Source organism: Myotis yumanensis, unplaced genomic scaffold (assembly GCF_028538775.1).
Source record: "Myotis yumanensis isolate MYYU_CA2020_CCGP unplaced genomic scaffold, mMyoYum1.0.hap1 SCAF_7, whole genome shotgun sequence".
NCBI classification, from domain to species: Eukaryota; Metazoa; Chordata; class Mammalia; order Chiroptera; family Vespertilionidae; genus Myotis; species Myotis yumanensis.
The window spans coordinates 35027569-35049792 of NW_027223758.1; the positions used below are offsets into that span (position 1 = coordinate 35027569).

General features: G+C 40.8%; 1 protein-coding gene across 3 annotated transcripts in view; it reads left to right on the forward strand.

Moving 5' to 3' along the window:
• Positions 1–22224, forward strand: part of CBFA2T2 (CBFA2/RUNX1 partner transcriptional co-repressor 2) — a 150627-nt gene that overhangs the window by 126679 nt on the left and 1724 nt on the right. The window contains exons 4-10 of one of the 3 annotated variants that reach the window (XM_070420152.1): positions 3717–3806; positions 8007–8188; positions 9077–9330; positions 9581–9666; positions 12084–12279; positions 13878–13946; positions 17153–17343. In XM_070420152.1, coding sequence (XP_070276253.1) covers positions 3717–3806; positions 8007–8188; positions 9077–9330; positions 9581–9666; positions 12084–12279; positions 13878–13946; positions 17153–17343 — 1068 coding nt within the window. The remainder of the gene's footprint in view (positions 1–3716; positions 3807–8006; positions 8189–9076; positions 9331–9580; positions 9667–12083; positions 12280–13877; positions 13947–17152; positions 17344–22224) is intronic. The other 2 variants (XM_070420153.1, XM_070420154.1) reach the window with 2 other exon arrangements.

Below are 22224 nucleotides of genomic sequence, written 5' to 3' on the forward strand. Positions count from 1 at the left end.
CTGATTACTAGTACCTTTGGTTGCATTATGCAAATGCCAGTACTTAAAACAAGTACTAAAAGTTTTAAAAAAACCTTTAGTAGGAAATGAAGTAAACTGTTCAAATATTTTTATTTAACATGCTTAAATTTGATATACTCTTTTTCTCTTAAGGGAATTTATTTTTGCTGAATATTTATATGTTATATTTGGAAAATCCAACATAATTTCACATTCAGAATAACTGCTGTTGTAATTGTCCTTCCAGATACTTAAAATGCTGTGTGTGTGTGTTATTTTCAGAAATGGATTTTTGGAAACATACTATTCTGTTTCTGAGTTTTTTCACATAACAGTAAATTATAGACACCTTGCTCATTAATTCATACAAATTTGTCCTGCCCTCCCCTTTAAGTGTTCTGTGAGGTATGATTATAATTTTTAGTTCAGTTTCTTATTGGTAGACCCATATGTTTTCCATTTCTTATTAAGTAATGTGACACTGATGAATAATTTGTATGGTACATGTTACATTTTTTAATACTTGATGATTTTGTAAAAGTCCCAGAAGTGGTAATTGTTCTTTCAGGGGAGCAAGAATTCAGATTGATGCCAAGTTCTTGTTTTTGCTTGTTTTTAAACTTGTTTTGTTATTGTATTGTGTTTTGGGGGGTTGAAATAAAAGTATTTTGTGAACTTCAAAGAAAATAGTTTTATTTATATATTCCCTTTAGCAGAGGAGCTGAGCATACTAGTTTTAAGTCAGACTTTTGAAAAAATACAGAGGAAATGCTAATAACTTTTTTAATAAATAAAATGTCTACCAATGAGAGTCTGCCTGTTTGGAGGTGCTCTGATTTGAAAACAACTCTTCAATGCAGAAGGCACATGTTTGGTTTCTTTTAAAACTTTGAATTTAGGAGGAAAAACCAAGATGGCGGCATAGGTAAACACCGGAAATTGCTGCCTCACACAACCACTTCAAAAATACAACTAAAAGACAAAATGAACATCATCCAGAACCACAGGAAGGCTGGCTGAGTGGAAATTCTACAACTAGAAGGAAAGAGAAAAGCACACTGAGACTCAGAGGAGGTGCAGAAGTAAAGTGCAGAGGTACGGCGGCGCACGTGTAAAGGGCTGGCAACTGAGGACTCGGCTGTCTTTTTCAATCGGGAGGGAGTCTTAAGCTCCCGACTGCTCTGAACTCCAGTTCCAGGCAAGTCTCTGGGGACCCAGACTCATACGGGGAGAAACTGGACTGTCTGGCAGCGGGCAGAACTCAGAACTCGAGGGCGGCTTTCTCTCAGAGGTGCTTGCAGCGATTACCAGGACACTGAGACGCAGGGCCTCTTAGGGCAGGGCTGAGGATCAGCCATAGCTGTTTGCTCCTCCCTGTTGATTCCCTGAGATCCCGCCCCACCCAGGCTGCGGCAGAGGCTTTTGCATATGAAAGGCCTGGCCCTTTGCAATCTGAAAATTACCTAACAGACTGCAGCTGGGCCAGACAGACCCAGAACTTCCAAGAGAAGGCCCAAGGCCCCACAGCAGCTTGCATTGCTTCACAGCTGGGCCTCATCTGGGCACCTCCAAACCCCAAACAAAGAAGAGGAATCTGCAGATATCTCCATAGCTCCTGCTGGTTAGCCTCAGGGAGAGGCTAGATTAGCACCTCCTTAGAGATCCAAGAGCCAGTGTACCCAGTGGTCAGAGTGGGACCATCCAGATTACAGCTCCTCAGATCTATAAGGGACACACTCAGGGGCAGACTCAGTGAGCACCAAAGCCCCACTGAAGCAAGTCTTGCCCCAGAAGGGTGTCTCCAGCACAGAAGTTCTCCCACTGCAGACACAGCTGATTCTCACAGCCAATGGCCTGGAGGTCAATTCCTCCCAGTGATACCTACAACAATCAAGGATTAACTACAACAAGACTGTGCACAAAGCCCACAAAGGGGTGCACCAAGAGTGTCCACCTCAGGTAATTGGGGAGGCTGAGCCACTGGGCCCTCTAGGACACATAGCACAGAAAGCCACTCTATCAACACAGGGAAGCAGCCAAAATGCAGAGACAAAGAAACAGGTCACAAATGACAGAAATGGTGGAAAGCAAACTACTGGATATAGAGTTCAAAACCACACTTTTAAGATTTTTCAAGAATACTCTAGAAACCGCCGATAAAATTAGTGAGACCCTCAATAAATCTAGTGAGACCCTCAAGGTTATGAAAAAAGACCAACTAGAAATTAAGCATACACTGACTGAAATAAACAATATTATGCAGAGATCCAATAGCAGACTAGAGGATCGCAAGAATCAAGTCAAAGATTTGAAATACGAAGAAGCAAAAAATACCCAACCGGGAAAGCAAAATGAGAAAAGAATCCAAAAATACGAAGATAGTGTAAGGAGCCTCTGGGACAGCTTCAAGCGTACCAACATCCAAATTATAGGGGTGCCAGAAGAAGAAAGAGAGCAAGATATTGAAAACCTATTTGAAAAAATAATGACAGAAAACTTCCCCTACCTGGTGAGAGAAATAGACTTACAAGTCCAGGAAGCGCAGAGAACCCCAAACAAGAGGAATCCAAAGAGGACCACACCAAGACAGACACATCATCATTAAAATGCCAAGAGCAAAAGACAAAGAGAGAATCCTAAAAGCAGCAAGAGAAAGAAAGTCAGTTACCTACAAGGGAGTACCCATATGACTGTCAGCTGATTTCTCAACAGAAACTGTGCAGGCCAGAAGGAATGTCAGGAAATATTCAAAGTGATGAATAGTAAGAACCTACAACCAAGATTACTTTACTCAGCAAAACTATCATTCAGAATTGAAGGTCAGATAAAGAGCTTCACAGATAAGAAAAAGCTAAAGGAGTTCATCACCACCAAACCAGTATTATATGAAATGCTGAAAGATATCCTTTAAGAAGAGGAAGAAGAAGAAAAAGGTAAAGATACAAATTATGAACAACAAATACACATCTATCAATAAGTGAATCTAAAAATCAAGTGAATAAATAATCTGATGAACAGAATAAACTGGTGAATATAATAGAATCAGGGACATAGAAAGGGAGTGGACTGACTTCTCGGGGGGGAAAGGGGTGTGGGGTGTGCGGGAAGAGACTGGACAAAAATCGTACACTTATGGATGAGGACAGTGCGGGGGGGACGGGGGGGGAGTTTAAGGGGAGAGGGTGGGGTGGGAACCGGGTGGAGGGAAGCTATGGGGGGAAAAAGAGGAACAACTGTAATAATCTGAACAATAAAGATTTAATTAAAATAAAAAACTTTGAATTTAGAAGATTTGGAGAACTAATGCTAGGAGATAGGCAGAACCTATGAAGAAACCAACTTCTGAAGGAATGAGGCACTGGGGTGAGTCTTTTAAGTTGACATCGTAGGCTGATCAGAATCTGTTCAACTGGAAACATTGTAAGTTTGGTTTCTGTACCTGAGGTGACTTACCATGAACCCTGAGTACCAAGGACCTGAGTGCCTATTCTGCAACCCAGGCTGCTGACCTTAGAGGGGGATTTAGATTTAGGGTAGTAAAGAAAGGACAGTCAAGGAGGCTGAACTTTTATAAAGGAAATAATTTGGTTAATCTTTGAGAATGATCTGAGATCACAATAGTACTCTTGAAATTATACTTTGTGATTTTAAAAGGATTTATATGAGGACAGTGTCTTCTTTTAGAGGTTAACAAGGTTATTTATTTCTCTTTTCAGAACTCAACAGTAACAATTGAAGAATTCCATTGCAAGCTCCAAGAAGCTACAAACTTTCCTCTTCGTCCTTTTGTGATTCCATTCCTCAAGGTAATTTTTATGAGATAATTACTGAATGTAATTATTTATCTTAACATTTCCTCAAGATCTGCTACTGATCCCTGTTCTGTGATCTAAATTTGGGCAGCTTGCACATTTTCATATCTTTATTGTGGACTGCTAGAAAAATGTGAGTGCAGTCTGCAGGTCAGTCTTACACTTGATGAGAATTACAAAAGCCTTGAGTTGTGGTCTGTATGCAGATTCTGCTAATAACACACAGGAGCTCCTGTGAATGGACCAGAGGTATAAAGGTGGTATGGAGGCTAGGGTCTTAGCAGAAGTAACTAGACACTAAATCTTTGGGTTGTGGCCAGAGTGTGAAGAATGTGTTATCTGTAAGGAGGCTATCAGACAAAAGAGAGGCCTTTGCAGCTCAGACTCTTAACCCTAAGGCAGTAATTTTCATTTCATGGCACACATAAACTAATTACTAAAATTCTGCGGCACATCAAAAATATAATTTTTGATGATCTAACCAAGAAAATAGGTATAATTTTGGTTCATTCACAACAGACAGCTATTATTATATTGGCTCCCGGGGTCCAGCCCCGGGGGTCCAGGTGTTCCCAAAGGTGTGGACGGAGTCGGCGAGGGAGCGTCATAAGGTCAAGCCTAATTATGCTTAAGAGGACTGTGCCCTCTAAGCTGGGACTTGCTTGTGACTTTGCCAACAGGTCAGTCCGAGGTTTAACCCTATAGCAGCTCCCCACAATTGGCTATTGTCATTTTTTAATTTGACAATCTAAGGGACAGAGATCAGTGCCCCCGACTAAATAGTCAGGTACTGCATGTTTTAAAAATTCCTGCAGCACACTGGTTGAAAATCGCTGCCCTAAGGACAGGAGAGCATGTGGGAAAGCATTGTATCCCCAGTTTTGTATAGCTCAATTCCTCTGGAATTACTGTTCCCTGAAACATAGCTTTTGAGATTTATATGTAATATGCCCTTTAAAAAAAATCTTTATTTTGAAATAATTTCATGCTCACAGAAAAGTTACAAAATGGTACAAGAAAATTTTTTCTCTACCCTTCACTCAGACTCCCCAGATGTTAATATTTTATAATTTGGATTATTATTCTCTTTGTCTTTAGATTAATTTTTTTCCTCAGAAATGTTTGAGAATAAGCTACAGACATGATACATTGAATCGCTTTAGTATAATTATCAAATTAAGAAATTAACATTGATAAAACACTATTACTATAGACCTTATCATGTTTCATCAAATATTCCACTAATAATATTTACAGCAAAAGAAAACCTTTTTTTTAGTTTTTGGGTCACATCTTGCATTTATTTGTCATGTCTTTTTTCTTTCTTGTTAATTCTCACCTGAGGACATATTTTCCATTGATTTTTTGGAGAGAGAGGATGGGGGTAGAGAGAGAGAAACATCAATATGAGAGAGACACATCAATCTGTTGCCTCCTGCATGCACCCCTACCGGGGCTGGGGATCGAACCTGCAACCCAGGTATGTGCCCTTGACAGGGAATCAAACCCAAGACCCTTTAGTCTACTTAATCTAGAATAGCTTCTCAGTCTTTTATGATCTTGACATTGTTAAAGAGCACAACATGGCTAATTTATAGATGTACCTCAATGTGGATCTTTCTGACACTTCCTCATGATAAGAATCATGTTATGCATTTAGGCAGTAAATAGCAGCTAAGATATAACTTCTGTCAGGAGACATAGGTGTTAATTGGTCTCATAATTGGTGATGTTGACTTTGGTCACTTGGTAAAGACTATGTCGTGCTTTCCCACTGTAAAGTTATTATTTCTTCCTATTAAATAATAATTTTTAAAAACAGATATCGCATCATTATGACTCACAGAGAAAAAATGAACCCATGTCAAAGATTTTATTTAATTCATTATTAATTAATCAGTAAGGTGTTAGAACCAGTTCAGGGGAGAACCCAAAGAATAGATACATTTAAAATCAGTATTATTGATATGAATGGGCAAACAGAGGTATAATTGACTTCGTCTACAATGGGCAAGAAAAGTTAATTGAATCTCTACTGAACATAATTTTATGCAAGTCCATAGACAATAATTATTTTGCATTGCTATCAGTTCTCTATAATTTGCAGAGTTATGGATAGCTTAAAGGCAGTGAAAGACTATAGTCAGATATCAGTGTGCTCTAGATCAGGCATAGTTTAAATACCTGTAACCCAAATCTAGCCCACCACATGGTTTTATACAGCCATGTATGCATAATCCATGGACACAGACAATAAGGTGGTGGGGGTGGGGGTGGGGGTGGCAGTGGGGGCAGGGGCGGGCTGGAGGGGGCCAATAGGGGATAAAGGGGGACATATGTAATACTTTCAACAATAAATATTAAAATAAATTATTAATAATTTTAAAAGAATTGGTTTTACAAATGAACATTTGTAATTGATTCGGTAATAGGGAACACTATCTTTGAATCCCAATTAAGTTGTTTTCCTTAATCCATTCCTTTCTAAATACCATTCTTTTCAATAGCCTGATATTACCAAAAAACTGTACTCAATTGCTTTTATATTTTGACTTTTGTCAAGATAATATTTGGAAACTTGTTTTCCTATCTTGTATATGCATATCCACCTAATATCCTCAATTATGCCACTTAACTCACAAAGCCTAAGTATCTGGCTAGTAAATATGTTCCTCTTGTCTTCTTTTGGTTTACCTTCATTTCATACAAAAATGTAATGACATCAAGAAGGTGGGTCATCTGTCCTGGCTGGTGTGACTCAGTTGGTTGGAGCATCGACCCATACACCAAAAAGGTGGCTGGTTCGATTCCCAGTCTGGGCACATATTCTGATTGGGACACATGTGAGAGGCAACAGTTTTTTAAAAAAGTAGATGGCTCATCCTACTAAAGTACTGATACCAGTTTTTTTAAACCTTTTAAATGGGAGCCTAGGAGACATGGAGGAAAATGCAGGGGTCTCTGGCAAACAGCTTGAGTTGTAGCTCTGTTCTGACAGCATTGAAGACTCAGCCCCTCGGAGCAGTCTGTGGTGCCTTGTTCAGCCCTTTAACAGCTGTGCTAGTTCTATCTTGCTGTTTTCTGTATGTCAGAGCCAGTAGACAGTTATTTCCCCCAAGGCACTGGAATCATGAAGGATTTGTGCAATTTGTGTTATTAGGGAAGAATTAGCTTTCTTTCTTTTCAGTTCATCAAAGGGAAAAAAATTCATCAAAGGGTACATACATGTCACAGATGTAAAGATCTGGCATGGTATTTTTTCATTAAGTTTTTACAGTTGCTACAAGATTGAGGTTATAGAATAGACTTTTAAAGTGCCTTATATCATCAAATTCCCTATTCTTAACTGTGTTATTTTGGAAAACAGCATGAGGTAGGTTGTTATGGAAGCTTTTTGGCTAGCATTTGGGTTTTTGTCAATTTATTTATGCTTTAAACAGTCACAAATTATGGTGTCTGCTAAATTAACCCTTAGTAAAGGGATGATTAAAACTCTCTTTTCACTTGTTCATCTTTTTCCTCTGGAATAAAGACTTATGTTATGGGCGTGGTCTGAAATTTTTTTAAAAGATTTTTTATTAATTTTAGAGAGAGAGAGAGAGAATATGAGAAATATTAATGTGTATGCCCCCACCAGGGATCAAGCCCACAATCTGGGCAGGTGCCCTGACAAGGAGTTGAACCAGTAACCCTTTGGTGGAATAGGACAATGCCCAACCAATTGAGCCACGCGAGCCAGGGCTGAATTGTTTCTAAATTTGGGGGGAGGGGGGGAATATAATTTTTTTTAAAGAAGGAATATGAGAAAAGTACCTTTATATGTGAAGGAATTAGAGTTCAATTGAAAGAGTATAGAGTTTTTTTTATATGAATTGTCCACACTAAAGGTTTCCTCAGTTTGAGGGGAAGGAAAAATAATCAGTGCATGATTATTGTCCTTTTACAAAATAAGGAAATGTGCCCAATGAGGGTACCACACTGAGAAATCAGTTCTGCCCCTGGGTTACCTGTGTATCCTCAGAGCCTAGTCTAAGGCTTAATTCCAGTTATTCCCAATACTCTTCAGACTGACAAGGAGAGAAAGGCTTTGGTCTTGTGTCATCTTGTTTGAGAGCCTTTTGAGGTGCTGGGCCCTATTGTGAGGGGCCCAACACAGGGAAAACTGCCTTCCCATCCCTGCCTCTTTCTTTCAAGGCCAACCTGCCCCTGCTGCAGCGAGAACTGCTGCACTGCGCTCGGGCTGCCAAGCAGACCCCATCCCAGTACCTGGCTCAGCATGAACACCTTTTGCTCAACACAAGTATTGCTTCACCTGCTGACTCTTCTGAGCTGCTCATGGAAGTGCATGGAAATGGAAAAAGGCCAAGTCCAGAAAGGTGAGCAGAGAAGAGCTTGTTCATCCTTCCTTTTTCTGGGACCACTGAGCTTCCTCTTTGCTTGTGAAAGAAAATTTTATTACTGTGGTTGTATATAGGTGTGGACTCAGAATGCTTCTCAAATCTATAGGTGTAACTTCCAGACATGAGTATTTTTTTGAAATGCTTCAGATGACTCTCTATGCCTCTGGTGAGAAACTCTGCTCTAGAGTATCCTATGTGTCCATTGTTCCAGAACCATAGAAAGAAGCTGCCTAAGATATTTTTTTCTGATATGTGAGGTTTTGTAAAAATGTAACAATTAGTTACTAACACATGTTAATGAATCACCATTATTTTGAAGGCTGACGTTATTTTAATTAATTCTGGATATTTCAGTATGAATGTCTACCACAGTATTTTATAGTTTGTCAAAGAAGAAATATTTTAACAGCAATGGAAAATTATTGTAATTGAAGCTAAATTACTAAAAGCCCAACCAATTCACAAGTGTATTATTTATTCAGCCTTTTTCCTTCAATCTGGCGAACTATTTTCAATAACTGATCTCTACAGTAGCAAATTTCTAATCATTGTAGAACCCATAGTCCTCCATATTCTTATCATAGAAGAAAATGCCATTGTCTCCTTAGTCTCTCACTTTGCTTCATGAGGTTTAGATATTTCTGCCTTATTGTGGATGAATTTGACCTTTCTTTTTATACTGGACTAAATCAGCAGTTTCCATTATCTCTCTGGCCTCTGAAGACATTTCAGTTCATGTCTTATGTCAAACCTGTCCTTATGTCTTCCTGTTTGTGAAAATGCCTAGCACATTGTAGATGCTCAAGGATATGTTTGCATGAACACTTGTTGATGGGCTCAGATATCTACTTAATTTTTGCGCAGGAGGGAAGACAACGGTTTTGAAAGAGATACAATTCCTCCTGAACCTCCTGCTAAGAGAGTGTGTACAATCAGCCCTGCTCCTCGGCACAGTCCTGCCCTCAGTGTGCCCCTTATGAATCCTGGGGGCCAGTTCCATCCTACACCTCCACCTCTTCAGCACTACACCTTAGAAGATATTGCAACTTCCCACCTATATCGTGAACCCAACAAGATGTTAGAACACCGAGAAGTTCGTGATAGACACCACAATCTTAGTAAGTGACGTAAACCTTTTTCTTTTGTTTTTTTGTCTTTCATAATCTATTTATAGGAGTTCTAAAATATATTCTCAATGGTAATTTTTTGGGGGTGGTTTTATGTCATTTTGTGGCTCCCACACTCTGTTGTGAATCATTGCCTTCGTAGCGTGCTCACAGTTTGTATGAATGTGTGTGTTTACTTGATAGAATTCTATTTACTGTATTCTTCACTCTATCCTCAAATTTAATCTCTAATTTCTAATAGGTCTAAATGGAGGCTATCAAGATGAGTTGGTAGACCACCGTTTGACAGAAAGGGAATGGGCTGATGAATGGAAACATCTTGATCATGTAAGAATCTTATGTATAATTTTCATATTTATTACTTTTAATTCTTTTTTAAAATTTTCAGATAAGTGGGGTGTTTGTTTTTTTAATTTATTGTTGACAGTATTACAGATGTCCCCCAATTTCCTGCTGTTTTCCCCCTTCCACCCAGCTCCTACCCCACCCAGGCCTTCACCACACTATCGTCTATGTCCATGGGCTATGCATATATGTTCTTCTTTTTTAATATGTTTTTATTGATTTCAGAGAGAAGAAGGGAGAGGGAGAGAGATAGAAACATCAATGATGAGAGAGAGTCATTGATCAGCTGCCTCCTACACGCCTCCTACTGAGAATCGAGCCCACAACCCAGGCATGTGCCCTGACCAGGAAGGGAAAACAACTGTGACCCCTTGGTTCATGGGTCAATGCTCAACCAGTGAGCCACACAGCTGGGCTGCATATATGTTCTTTGGTCAATCTCTTCCTGTCCCCTCTATCCCTTCCCCCCCCTCCCCCATGCCTCTGGACCTAACTTGTTCATACTTCTAATTCTTAATATCACCAATAGTAATAGAGTATGTATGTTTCAAGACACTTAACCAGAGCCACCGTGTCTTTGCAATAAAAGCTGATTTTTCTACTGCTCCCCCAGCTAAAGAGCTAAGAGTAACTCCCAAATCTTTGTGATCACTTCAAGTCTTAACCAAGTAAAGTCAGGTAATAGAGGTTTGTGAATTCAGATCCCAGCTTTGACACTTCCTATCTTTGTTGTTTCACCATTTTCAGCCTTAATTTTTATAACTTAAAAAAAAAATTCCATTCCTTTTTTTTTTTTTAACTTGGCCATAAAAATAATGAAATCTTACCATTTGCAACAGCACAGATGGACCTAGAGGGTATTATGCTAAGTGAAATAAGTCAGTCAGAGAAAGATAATACCATATGATTTCACTCATGTGGAATCTAAAAAAAAAAACAAACAAAAAACAAATGCACAAACAATACCTAACAGGAACAGACCACAGATACAGAGAACAAACTGAGGTTGCCAGAGAGGAGGGGTAGGAGTAGGGGATGGGTGAAAAATGTGAAGGGGATTAAGAGGTACAAACTTCCAATCTACACTAATAAAAGAGAAAGATGCAAATTGACCATACCTTCATGATGCCCACCAGCCAATAAGGAGTGAGTATGCAAATTAACCCAACAAAGCTGGTGGGTTAATTTGCATACGCAGGCACCGAGTGGCCAGGGGTGGGGTGGATGCTTGTGTTGTTGCTAGGGCAACAACGCAGGCATTACGCACTGCCCCAGCTGCTCCAGGCCTCTGGGCAGCGTGGGAAGGGTGAAAGGAGGCTCCGGGCCGGAGGGAATGCGGTGCTGGCAGCCAGGGGAAGGAAGACCCATTCTTGCAAGAATCTTCGTGCATTGGGCCTCTAGTTATAAAATAAATGTCATGTGGATGTAATGTACACCATAGGGAATATAGTCAATAATATTATAATAACCATGTACAGTGTCAGATGGTTACTGTACTTATCATGGTGATCCCTTTGTAAGGTATATAAATATCGAGTCATTATGTTGTATTCCTGAAACTATAATTTTTTAAAATCTATTTTTTTATTAAAACTGCGGTATTTGAATTTACAGGAGGGTTGTAATAATATGTAAGGTGCTTATCACAGGGCCTGGTATATAGGAAGTGTTAATAGATGGAGCTTCTCCAAAAACAAATGAGAATCAGAATGCAAGCCCAAGTTCTCTGTCTCGTTGTAAGAGAGGGTTTCCCTTCTCACTGAAAAGGGAAGAGAAGATATAGTACTGCATTAAAGTATATATACAGTAGCTCTTTGCCTCTTGAGTGATAAAAATTGTCTCTGAACATTATTTCTCTGATAACATTCTTAATAAATCGCCAGCTTCATCAGATACCTTGGTGTGTTTACGCAAATATATAAGGTTTCACCATAGTCTCTTTGTTTTTAAGTATTGTTTTTATTCTCATTAATTTATTTTTATTTTTTTATTGTTGACAGTATGACAGATGCCTCCTATTCCCCCCCCATTTACCCCCCTCCACTCAGCCCCTACCCACCCACCCAACCCCAGATCTTCACCGGCATATTGTCATTTCCATGGTCACCATAGACTTTAAAAGGCTATATTATAGTGAGAGTCTGGTTACTTCAACCTTAAAGAATCCAGTATTATTTTGAAATCCAAACAAAAAATAAATTAAGTTGTGTGTGTACACATATTTATATACACATAATATTTTAAAAGAAGCAGTAATAAAGGCTTTAACATGTAAACTTGATATTGTGTCTATAAGACACTTAAACCTTCATTATTTATATAATTTGTTTACCTTGATTTGCAACATCAGTGTTTGAATGTCTTCAGCTCATCACTGCCTGACTTCTTCTCTGGTTCAGGCCCTGAACTGCATTATGGAAATGGTAGAAAAAACAAGGCGTTCCATGGCAGTTCTGCGGCGCTGTCAGGAATCTGATCGTGACGAACTCAACTACTGGAAAAGACGATACAACGAAAATACAGAGATGAGGAAAACGGGGAATGAACTGGTCTCCAGGCAGCACAGTCCTGGGAGTGCGGATCCTCTCAGCAGTGGTAAGATGGCAAGACCAGCTTTTTATGTTTCACTTTAAAGGAAGGTGGTGCTAGAATGTGGAGTTAAAAAGGCCCAGATGATTATGAAGAGTAAATGATAAAATAGTTCAAGGACTTGGTATTTAACATGTTCAAGAAATACTGTCTTCCTCATGGAAAATGAGAATATTTGTGATCTTGTTCTGTTTTGTTTTGTTTTTTTTTAATATATTTCTATTTTATTGATGTTTTACAGAGAGGAAGGGAGAGGGATAGAGAGTTAGGAACATCGATGAGAGAGAAACATCGACCAGCTGCCTCCTGCACACCTCCTACTGGGGATGTGCCCGCAACCAAGGTACATGCCCTTGGCCAGAATCGAACCCTAGACCCTTCAGTCCGCAGGCCGACGCTCTATCCACTGAGCCAAACCGGTTAGGGCTCAAATCAATTTTTTAAAAAATGAGGGAGTCCACTAGCACTAACATTAAAAAACAACAATCAAATGACCTTAATTAGTTTTCACAGTTTTGAAAGCAATAGAACCATTTCTCATAAAATATTATATTTTGCAACCACAGTAAACATACATGATAAGTCACCCTCCACCCCTGTGTCTTTCCCAGCAACCTCCAGGATGCCCCTTATGGTACATTTGACATGCACTGTTCAGACTGTTTTCTTCACTGCTTGTGAGTTTTTTTGTTTGTTTATGAGTGTTTAAAGAAATTTACAGGAAACCTCCTTAAATCACATGTAAGGGTTCAGACTTGCCAAGAAAGAAAAGCTATATTCTCTGACATACCTACAGAGCACTGCCAGTGCTCTGTGCATGATGGAGACAGTTCAGTTCTATTTGATACGAAAACACACACGTAACACATAAATATCTGTAGTTATTTATATTTTATGAAGTACCTTAGAAATACATATATGTTCAGAGGGGAAAATAAGGACACATTGATAAGTAAAAAGAAAGTGGAGATCACCTTTTTTTAAAATTTTGTTTTATTGCTTAAAGTATTACAAAGAGTATTATATATGTCTCCTTTTTTTTTTTTTCTCCCCTTGACCTTCCCCTGGCCTCCCATACCCCACAGTGTCTTGTGTCCATTGAGTGGAGATCACTTTTAATCTCACTACTTGAAATACTGTTGATATCTAAGGCATGCAGGTATGTGTTTTAAAGTAAAAATTAAGCCCTAGCTAGTTTTGCTCAGTGGATAGAGCGTTAGCCTTCGGACTGAAGGGTCCTGAGTTTGATTCTGGTCAAGGGCACATACCTCGGTTGCAGGCTCGATCCCCAGACCTGGTCGGGGTGTGCAGGAGGCAAACAATCAATGTGTCTCTCTCACATTGGGGTTTCTGTCTGTCCTTCTCCCTTCCACTCTCTCTAAAAATCAATGGAAAAAATATCCTCGAGTGAGGATTCAAAAGTAAAAATTAAGTGTGCTGTTTTATAATCAGATTTTATCTCTTATCAGAATATTTTTGCACTAAATGAACATATATTTTTGAGTCTAAGTGGTAAATGAAAGATCTGATAAGTTTTTCATAAAAAGAAAACATGCCAATCATAGACAATTTCTGACCCCATGCTACTTATCTCTCTTCTGTAGATCCTCAGCGGGAATTCAACAGTAGGCCAGCAACAGGATATGTACCTGTGGAATTTTGGAAAAAAACTGGTATGTGCCTATCTGCTTAGAGGTTGCATGTACTCACTGATTTTTGCCAGTGTGCAGCACATATTTGAGGAAGAGGTGGTTGTCTCATAACAACCTCCTCATAGAACTCTAGGCTCCTGCCTCTTCTCCTCCAGCTTTCCCACACATCTGGATGCCTCTCATGTTACTTTGCAGGTCAAGAATTTGGAATTCCTCCCAGCAGCCTATGCAGGTCCCTTTCACATGCTTCTGGGTCACACTCAGACATTAAGTAACCAACTCTTTCTTCCCTGTTTATTATAGTCTCTGTTTCTGGCCATGAAACTTAATTTGTTTCTGCCTATTCTGTTCACTAGAATCTACACACACTGTGTTCACACACTACCACATTTCATTCTGCTCTTGAAAAAACTGTCTGTTTTTCCTTTCACCATCACTATCCCCAGCTTCATCAAATTAGTTCTGGGGAGGCCTGGGTTTGTACAAGAATAAAGGTGGGACTGCCTATTGTGGTAAGAGAGGGGTTTAAATTAACCTTTCATTCTTAACATTTACCTCATCCAAATTCTAGCTGCCTTTTCTTCTTGCCTCCCATTCCTAGTAACATTTATTTTTAGTCCAATATTATTTTTTATTTTCTTCCTAAAATAAAATTTATTTCTACAAAAAGTTAATACCTGTCATTCAGAAAGACTTTCAAGAGCATCAAGAACATAATAAACAAGTGGACAAGCCGAAGCCGGTTTGGCTCAGTGGATGGAGCGTCGGCCTGCGGACTGAGGGGTCCCAGGTTCGATTCCGGTCAAGGGCATGTACCTGGGTTGCGGGCACATCCCCAGTGGGGAGTGTGCAGGAGGCAGCTGATCGATGTTTCTCTCTCATCGATGTTTCTAACTCTCTATCTCTCCCCCTTCCTCTCTGTAAAAAATCAATGAAATATATTAAAAAAAAAAAAAAAAAAAAAAAAAAAAAACAAGTGGACAAAATATATGAACCGACAAATTATGAGAGATGTAAATACAGTGGGGCCTTGACTTACGAGTTTAATTCGTTCCGTGACAGAGCTCGTAACTCAAATTACTTGTATGTCAAATCAATTTTCACCATTACAATGAATTGAATGCTGGGCTGATGTGGCGTTCACTGTGATGTTCACTGCGCCAACTAGCGGTGGGGTATCTGAAGCTGGCTCGTAACCCGAATTTTAGCTCGCAACTCTAGCAAAAAATCAGCCGAGAGACAAGAGACAGCTCGTATCTCGAAAAACTCGTTAGTCGGGACACTCGTAAGTCAAGGCCCCACTGTAAACCTATTGCAAAATGTTTCTTTTTACTGGCAATCCGAAAAATTACCATGCACAAGATCTCCATGGCGACTGGTGATTTTCTACTTGGGAGGTACCTTTGGTTAATTATGGTTAAGAACCAAACTATGGCATTGAGCCAGCTAAATTTGAGTCCTTGTTCTGGTCTAGTGCCACCTGTTACCTTGAATTATTACCTTGAGCAAGTTAGTTATTCCAACTGTGATTCTTATTGATCTTTAAACTTAGAGGATAACTGTTCTTCAGGGCATTATTATGTTGGCTCAATAAGAGAGACTTAACACCTGGTAACTAATAGGATATAAAAGATAGCTGTGGTGAGCCACAGTGAACTGTGTGGATATCAAGAGTAAAGGAGCCCTAGCTGGTTTGGCTCAGTGGATAGGACGTTGGCCTACGGACTGAAGGGTCCCGGGTTCGATTCCAGACAAGTGCACATGCTCGGGTTGTGGGCTCAATCCCCAGTAGGAGTCATGCAGGAAGCAGCTGATCAATGATTCTCTCTCATCATTGATGTTTCTATCTCTCCCTCTCCCTTCCTCTCTGAAATCAATAAAAATACTTTTTTTTTAAAAAAGTAAAGGAAGCATGGAGTTCAGTGCCAAGTCAACTCAGCATCATTCTTGCTTGGCCTTTGAGATGAAAACTTTCCTTTCTTAAGGCTGGAGCAATAAAATGCAAAGTTCTATGATGGTAGCCTAGAACACTCTGTTTAAACCTCCCTTAAGCATAGACCACATGCAAGAGCCAAGCAACAAGGGAGTTTCCTTAGGCTTCGGTCGTCTTGTGATTTCAGGAGGGAGGTCATTTACATTGGGACTTAGGGCTGAGGCTCAAGTGCATAGTGTGTACTTGTATTTGGAGCAACGGTCGCAAACCTTTCAGACCTCATGGACCACCAGTGGTCCGCGCACCACCGATTGGCGACCGCTGCTCCAAAGGTTTCCTTAAACCAGCGGTCACCAACCTTTCGGACCTCGCGGACCACCAGTTGGCGACCGCTGATTTGGAGTGTCCATCTTATGGAAACCATGCAGGGTGATGATGATGATGGGAGAAAGTGATCAGGAGCCAAGTGGGGTAATGGTAACTGGACACGGCTTTGGAAGTCCAGGGTTCCCAGCAACCTGCCCATTTTTCTCTACCTGAGTCAATATTATATACCAGCTGCCTCCTGTTCATTTATACCTGGATGCCCCAGAGGCACCGCAACCTTCTCTTGCCTCCACCCCAGCATTTTGCTTATTTGTTTCGTTGCATACCACTACTGTTCTTCCCCTTTACCTTCTCCTGCAGACCCCTAGATGCTGCTGCTGTTCTGCCCCCTCCCCTACTCTGTGCTGCTTGCTTCTGCCTAAATTCAGAGACTGTTCTATCTCTTCTTCTAAATTGTTATCCCAGTCTCTCAATTGGTTCTTCTGTCTTCATTTTTTTCTCCTTGCATAGAACCCTTTAGAGTTCACATTTTCTTTAGAAAAAGGGCTAAATTCCTTAGCATGAGATGCAAGACTTTCTAAAAATTCATTTCTACTTCCCATCTCAACCAGGACATATACTCTTGTAAAGCTGACCACTTTCCCCTTGAATCTCTTTCCTCTCATACTGACACCTAAGCCACCTTATACTTATCACAAACAGTTATGAGAATATAGACTATGTCTTAGTCACCTAGCTGTCCCCAGTCCCTAGCACAGTGCCCACCTCCATCTGTATACTCAACAAATGGTTGCATGAATGGACAAGTGAGTGTAAGAATAAAAGTGAACACATACATCATATGTTCATCCCTGTGTGTGTTTTTTAAAAAGTCATCTAGTTTCAGTTCTGTCCCTTTTTAGAAATGATGTGGGGTGGGAGGGAAAAGATTTATCGGCCAGTTGATTTTACTGTCACTTTCTTCTAGAAGAAGCTGTGAATAAGGTGAAAATTCAGGCCATGTCAGAAGTACAGAAAGCCGTTGCTGAGGCAGAGCAAAAAGCCTTTGAAGTGATTGCAACAGAGAGAGCTCGGATGGAGCAAACCATAGCGGACGTCAAACGGCAGGCTGCAGAGGATGCCTTCCTTGTCATAAATGAACAAGAAGAGTCAACAGAGGTCAGAGTTCTATTAGTCCTGGGGGCTAGGGCTAGGGCTGGGGCTAGGGCTCGGACAGCTGGAGTGAACCAGCCCACTGCTATCTTCTCAAGTGCTGGGCAGCAAGATAGAACTGTCTGCTCTTGAACTAGATGATTATAATTATCCAGTATCAGAAGGGTTTTATTTCTCAATTATACAGGTAGTTATTTATATTTTAGGAAGTACCCTAAAAAGTGGGGCAAAAGTAGATTTACCATTGTTCATATGGAAAATAATATAATATTTAATAAATCATAATACAATCAACTATTTCGCCCTGGCTGGTGTGGCTCAGTTGGCTGGGCTTTGTCCTGTGCACCGAAAGGTTGCCTGTTGGATTCCTGGTCAGGGCACACATCCCTAGGTTGCAGGTTCAATCCCCAATAGGGGATGTGCAGAGGCAGCCAATCAATGTTTTGCCCTCACATTGATGATTCTTCCTCTCCCTTCCTATCTCTCTGAAAATCAATAAAAAGTGTGTTTTTTTTAAAGAATAAACTCTGTGCTTTGCATACTCACAGCTATAAACCTACTTTTGCCCCACCATGTATTATATTCTTACTATATTGGTTTTAATTTTGAAAACTCACCCTAAAACCAGAGTTTGTGGATTGCATGGTAATGATGACATTCCCCTTCACTGAGCGGGCTTAAGTACTGTGTGTAGCCGCAAAGCTAAGTGTGTGTATTGTCTTTTTGATCCTCACAATGATTCTACGAGGTGGGTGTTATTGGATTCCGATTTCACAAGTGAGGAAACTGTGGATTAGGGACTTTGCTCAGTGCTGAAGCCGGGGTACAGGAGTGAGGAAATGGAGGCCCCTGTGGCATCTGGGCTGCTTGTAAATAGGGTAGTTCTTTTATGGGTTGAAGTGACAGATGGGGCAGACCTGCCCAACTCTCCAAGACACATGGCCCAGGACTTGGTGATGCTTCTAAGAGAAATAAGACATTCTTGTACCACAGAGGATAAAAATAAACTCAATTTCTACAAATTGAGAAATTAGCTATCTTTGGGACATTCTCTTGAAGTTATTAAAAAAAAAAAAAACCTGGGTATTGCAGTTGATTTGTTTTCTTTATTTAAAAAAAATTGTTAATCCTCACCCAAGGATATTTTTCCATTGGTTTTTAGAGAGAGGAAGAGAAAGGGAGAGACAGAGAGAAACATTGATGTGTCACATTCATTGGTTGTCTCCTGCACGCACCCCAACCAGGGCCAGGGAACCTGCATCCAAGGTGCATGCCCTTGACCGGAATCGAACCCAGGACCCTTCAGTCTGCGGGCCCATGTTCTATCTATCCACTGAGCCATCCACTGAGCCAAACTGGCTAGGGCTGGTTGGTTTGTTTTCTTAAACAACAGGAAATTTATTTTCTTAAACAACAGTAAGTTTATTTTCTCAATCTTTTTATTTTCTCAATCTTTCAATATAGCAGTGCCAAGCATGGCGTTGTAAAGATGAAAAGTCTAAATATCATGTGGCCATCACAGAGGATGTGGAAAATTCCTTACTGTAGCTTTCTATAAAAGACACTGAGTTGTGAGAAAATAGTTTATTTGATTTACCCTGTAGACTGTGCAGTGATACCAGGTTTCAGAGGAGTGGATGGTTATATTGGTGAGAATGTAATTTCTCCAAATTTTTACTTGCTGTCAGAAATGTACGCTGCATTATGTGATCAAAAGTCATTTTTTTTAATTGATTTCAGAGAGGAAGGGAGAGAGAGATAGAAACATCAATGATGAGAGAGAATCATTGCTTAGCTGCCTCTTGCACACCCCACACTGGGGATCAAGCCTGCAACCCAGGCATGTACCCTAACTGGGAATTGAACCGTGATCTCCTGATTCATAGGTCAATATTCAACCACTGAGCCACACCAGCCGGGCCAGAAGTCATATTTAAAGTTTAGACTCAAGGGAGGAAAAAGGAAATAGTTCCTTTAACTCTCCCCCTTTTTTGTCCCCTTCTTTTTTCTTTATAATTGTTTCTGAGCAGTGATATCTTTTTCTGTTGTGTGTATTTAATTCTATATCTATAGCTATTCATATCAATATCTATATTTGTTCATATTTATCTACTTTCATATCTGTGTTTATATTTTTCTGTCTTTCTCCAAAAAAGGAATGTAACCTTTTGGCTTACAGCATGAGTTCTGGATCTGGACTGCATGGTTTCAATCCCAGCTCTCCATTTATAGGAGAGTGCTTTTAAGGAGCTGTAATTTTAAACATAGTACATATTTAAAGTCTAACAGTATATCCCTGGAATTTGTTGTTCATCCTGTGACAGGGAGCTTGGTATAGCGGAGGGAGCCCAGGACTGGAGGTTAGGAACCCATCCCAGTTGCCCCTCACACTAGCAGTGTGCCCTTAGGAGTCACTTTCCTTCCCTGTATAATGGGTGTGTAGCAGACCCTGTCCTGTTGGTCTCTTAGTTTCTAGGAAGATACCATTTGGTCATGGTTGTGTTAGTACTTCCAAACTGCACTGCACTGAATGCACTGTACCGATGAAAGGATTTTCTTATGTGGCTAACAGTATACGTGTGTAAGCTGTGGCAGCACCTGCTTTTGCAGAATAGCTGCCTCTAAGGGCAGACCCAGGCATCTCCCTGGAATGCTTCAGGAGGGGGATGAAGTGAGAGGTCCTCTCATCTCCACCACATGGCACCTTCTGACCTCAGTCTGGCTTCCCTGGCAAACAGAGTGGCCTAGCAGATGATTATAAGATGAGGAATTATTTCTCTTTTGGTCCAGGTTTGTGGTCATGTCAGGGAGGTCTGGGATGGGTCCCAGGAATTTTTGACAAGCCTCACGGAGCTCTGATACAGGTGGCCTCTGGGTCACATTTGGCATAAACTGATGGCCCATACTTGACAAAGGAAATTTTGGCATCCCACTTCTGACTTTCCTGGACAGTACTTCAAAAGGTCTATAGCCTTCTCCCATTAACTGTCTGATCCAGTGTGCTGCTCCAGTTTTGAGGAATGAGTATTTGAAGGGAGACTACAATAATAAACCATTTTTGTCTTACATCATAGCCAAAGCCTCGTGATTAAGTCAGGAAATGTCACAGGGAAAGGGTACACGACAGTGACCTGTTCACCCTGGCTGCGCTGACACTTACCACAATGTTCCTGCATGTATAGACTGATCCTGCCTCAGTGGGAAGCTGTTTTCCTTACCTTGTTTTATTATATTTCATAAATTATGAAATAAGCTATTTTAAATAGAATGGCAGCCAAGGCTTAAGTTCCAGTGCTTCAGTACTCTGCCCCAGTTTGAGACATCCTTGCAGACTTGGGCAGAGGAGTAGAAGTCTCCCATCAGCTAGGGCTGCCTCGTTGGCCTGTTTCAACAGCAGCCCCACATAGACAACCACTGAGGTCCTCCCCACAAGTGGTAATGTTCTGCCAATGCATTGTTTGGAGTCAGCCCATCAGGCTCCAAAGTCTGACATTCTCTGGCATGCAGTTTGCTTGAGCCCTAAGAATTACTTCAGCTTCCTATTTTGGTCCTCTGGTATTTGTGGTGGCAAGTTTAGGCAGTCCTTAGAGTGTATTTCCTGAGAAGCCTGTTGTATTAGACAGGAGTATACTGCCCTTTCTAATGTTCTTTGAAACTAAACTTGTACATTGAGTATAGTACAGTCAGGAGGTTCGGATTCTAGACTTTACAAGTAAATTTTTTTTTTTACTCACCTGAGGATACGTTTTTATTGATTTTTATTTATTTGTTTGTTTACTTATTCCTCACCTGAGGACATGCTGAGAGAGAGAAAAACATTGATCAATTGCCTTCCATACGCATCCCAATCAGGGATCAAACCCACAATCCAGTTACGTGCCCTGACCAAGAATCCAACTGGCAACTTTTTAGTGCACAGGATGACACTCTAACCCACTGAGCACTCTGACCAGGCTGTTTTTATTGATTTTAGCAAGAGAGGAAGGAAGACCCATACATGCCCTGACTGGGAATGGAACCCACAACATTTTGGTGTATGGAACAATGCTCCAACCAACTGAGCCACACCCGCCAGGGCCAAGTAAACATTTTATAACCTTAGGCAAGTCCCTGCCCACTGGTCCTCAGTGTCCTATCTGTACAACCCAAGAGGTGGGCCAAGTGGCCCTTTTCAACGCTTACTGCCCCATTGTCACTTGAGCAAGTGTCCTGATTTCATGGGGGATGGTGTCTTTCTTTCCTAGGAGTGGTCAGACTGGGCCTTGTGATTGGCTCTGCTATTCTGGAGAACTTGGAGAAAGGGGCTGCTCAAGTCCTTCCTGATACCTAAGAAATCATTGCCCCTCCCTGGTAGCTTCCTCTGGCCAATGCCATAGGCTTTTCTCTTGTAAGTGGACCTGGAGACTTTGGGTGCGGAAAAAACACTTGTGTCACTACTGGAGTCACCACTGGAATCCAGAGGAAAGAGAAGAGTACCAAGGAGCAGGTTTCAACTGCCTCTCTCATGGCTGCTCCTTGTAGCTCTCACCACGCCTCACTTGGCTCATATGCTCCATCATAGAATTAGTGCATTCTCAAATGTACAGTCCTCCCTCTCCTGTGGTCTCTGCTAGACCCTAGCAGCACCCATCCCCCCTCTAGGAAAGTGCAAAGTAGTAAGAAAACTTCCTGACCTAGACCCCTGGGGCCCTGAGCTCTGAGATACTGCAGGGGCTCCCATTAATAAACCAGAAGTTTCCTCACAACCCCCAGCTCACCTATGACAAGGCACATCTCTGAAAGGAGAATGGATACAGAGGAAGTAATATAACCATCTAAGATCAGGTGTTGTCAGTGAAAATACGGTTATTCCTCTGCTGGGAAAACCGAGAGAGGAAACCACGTGTG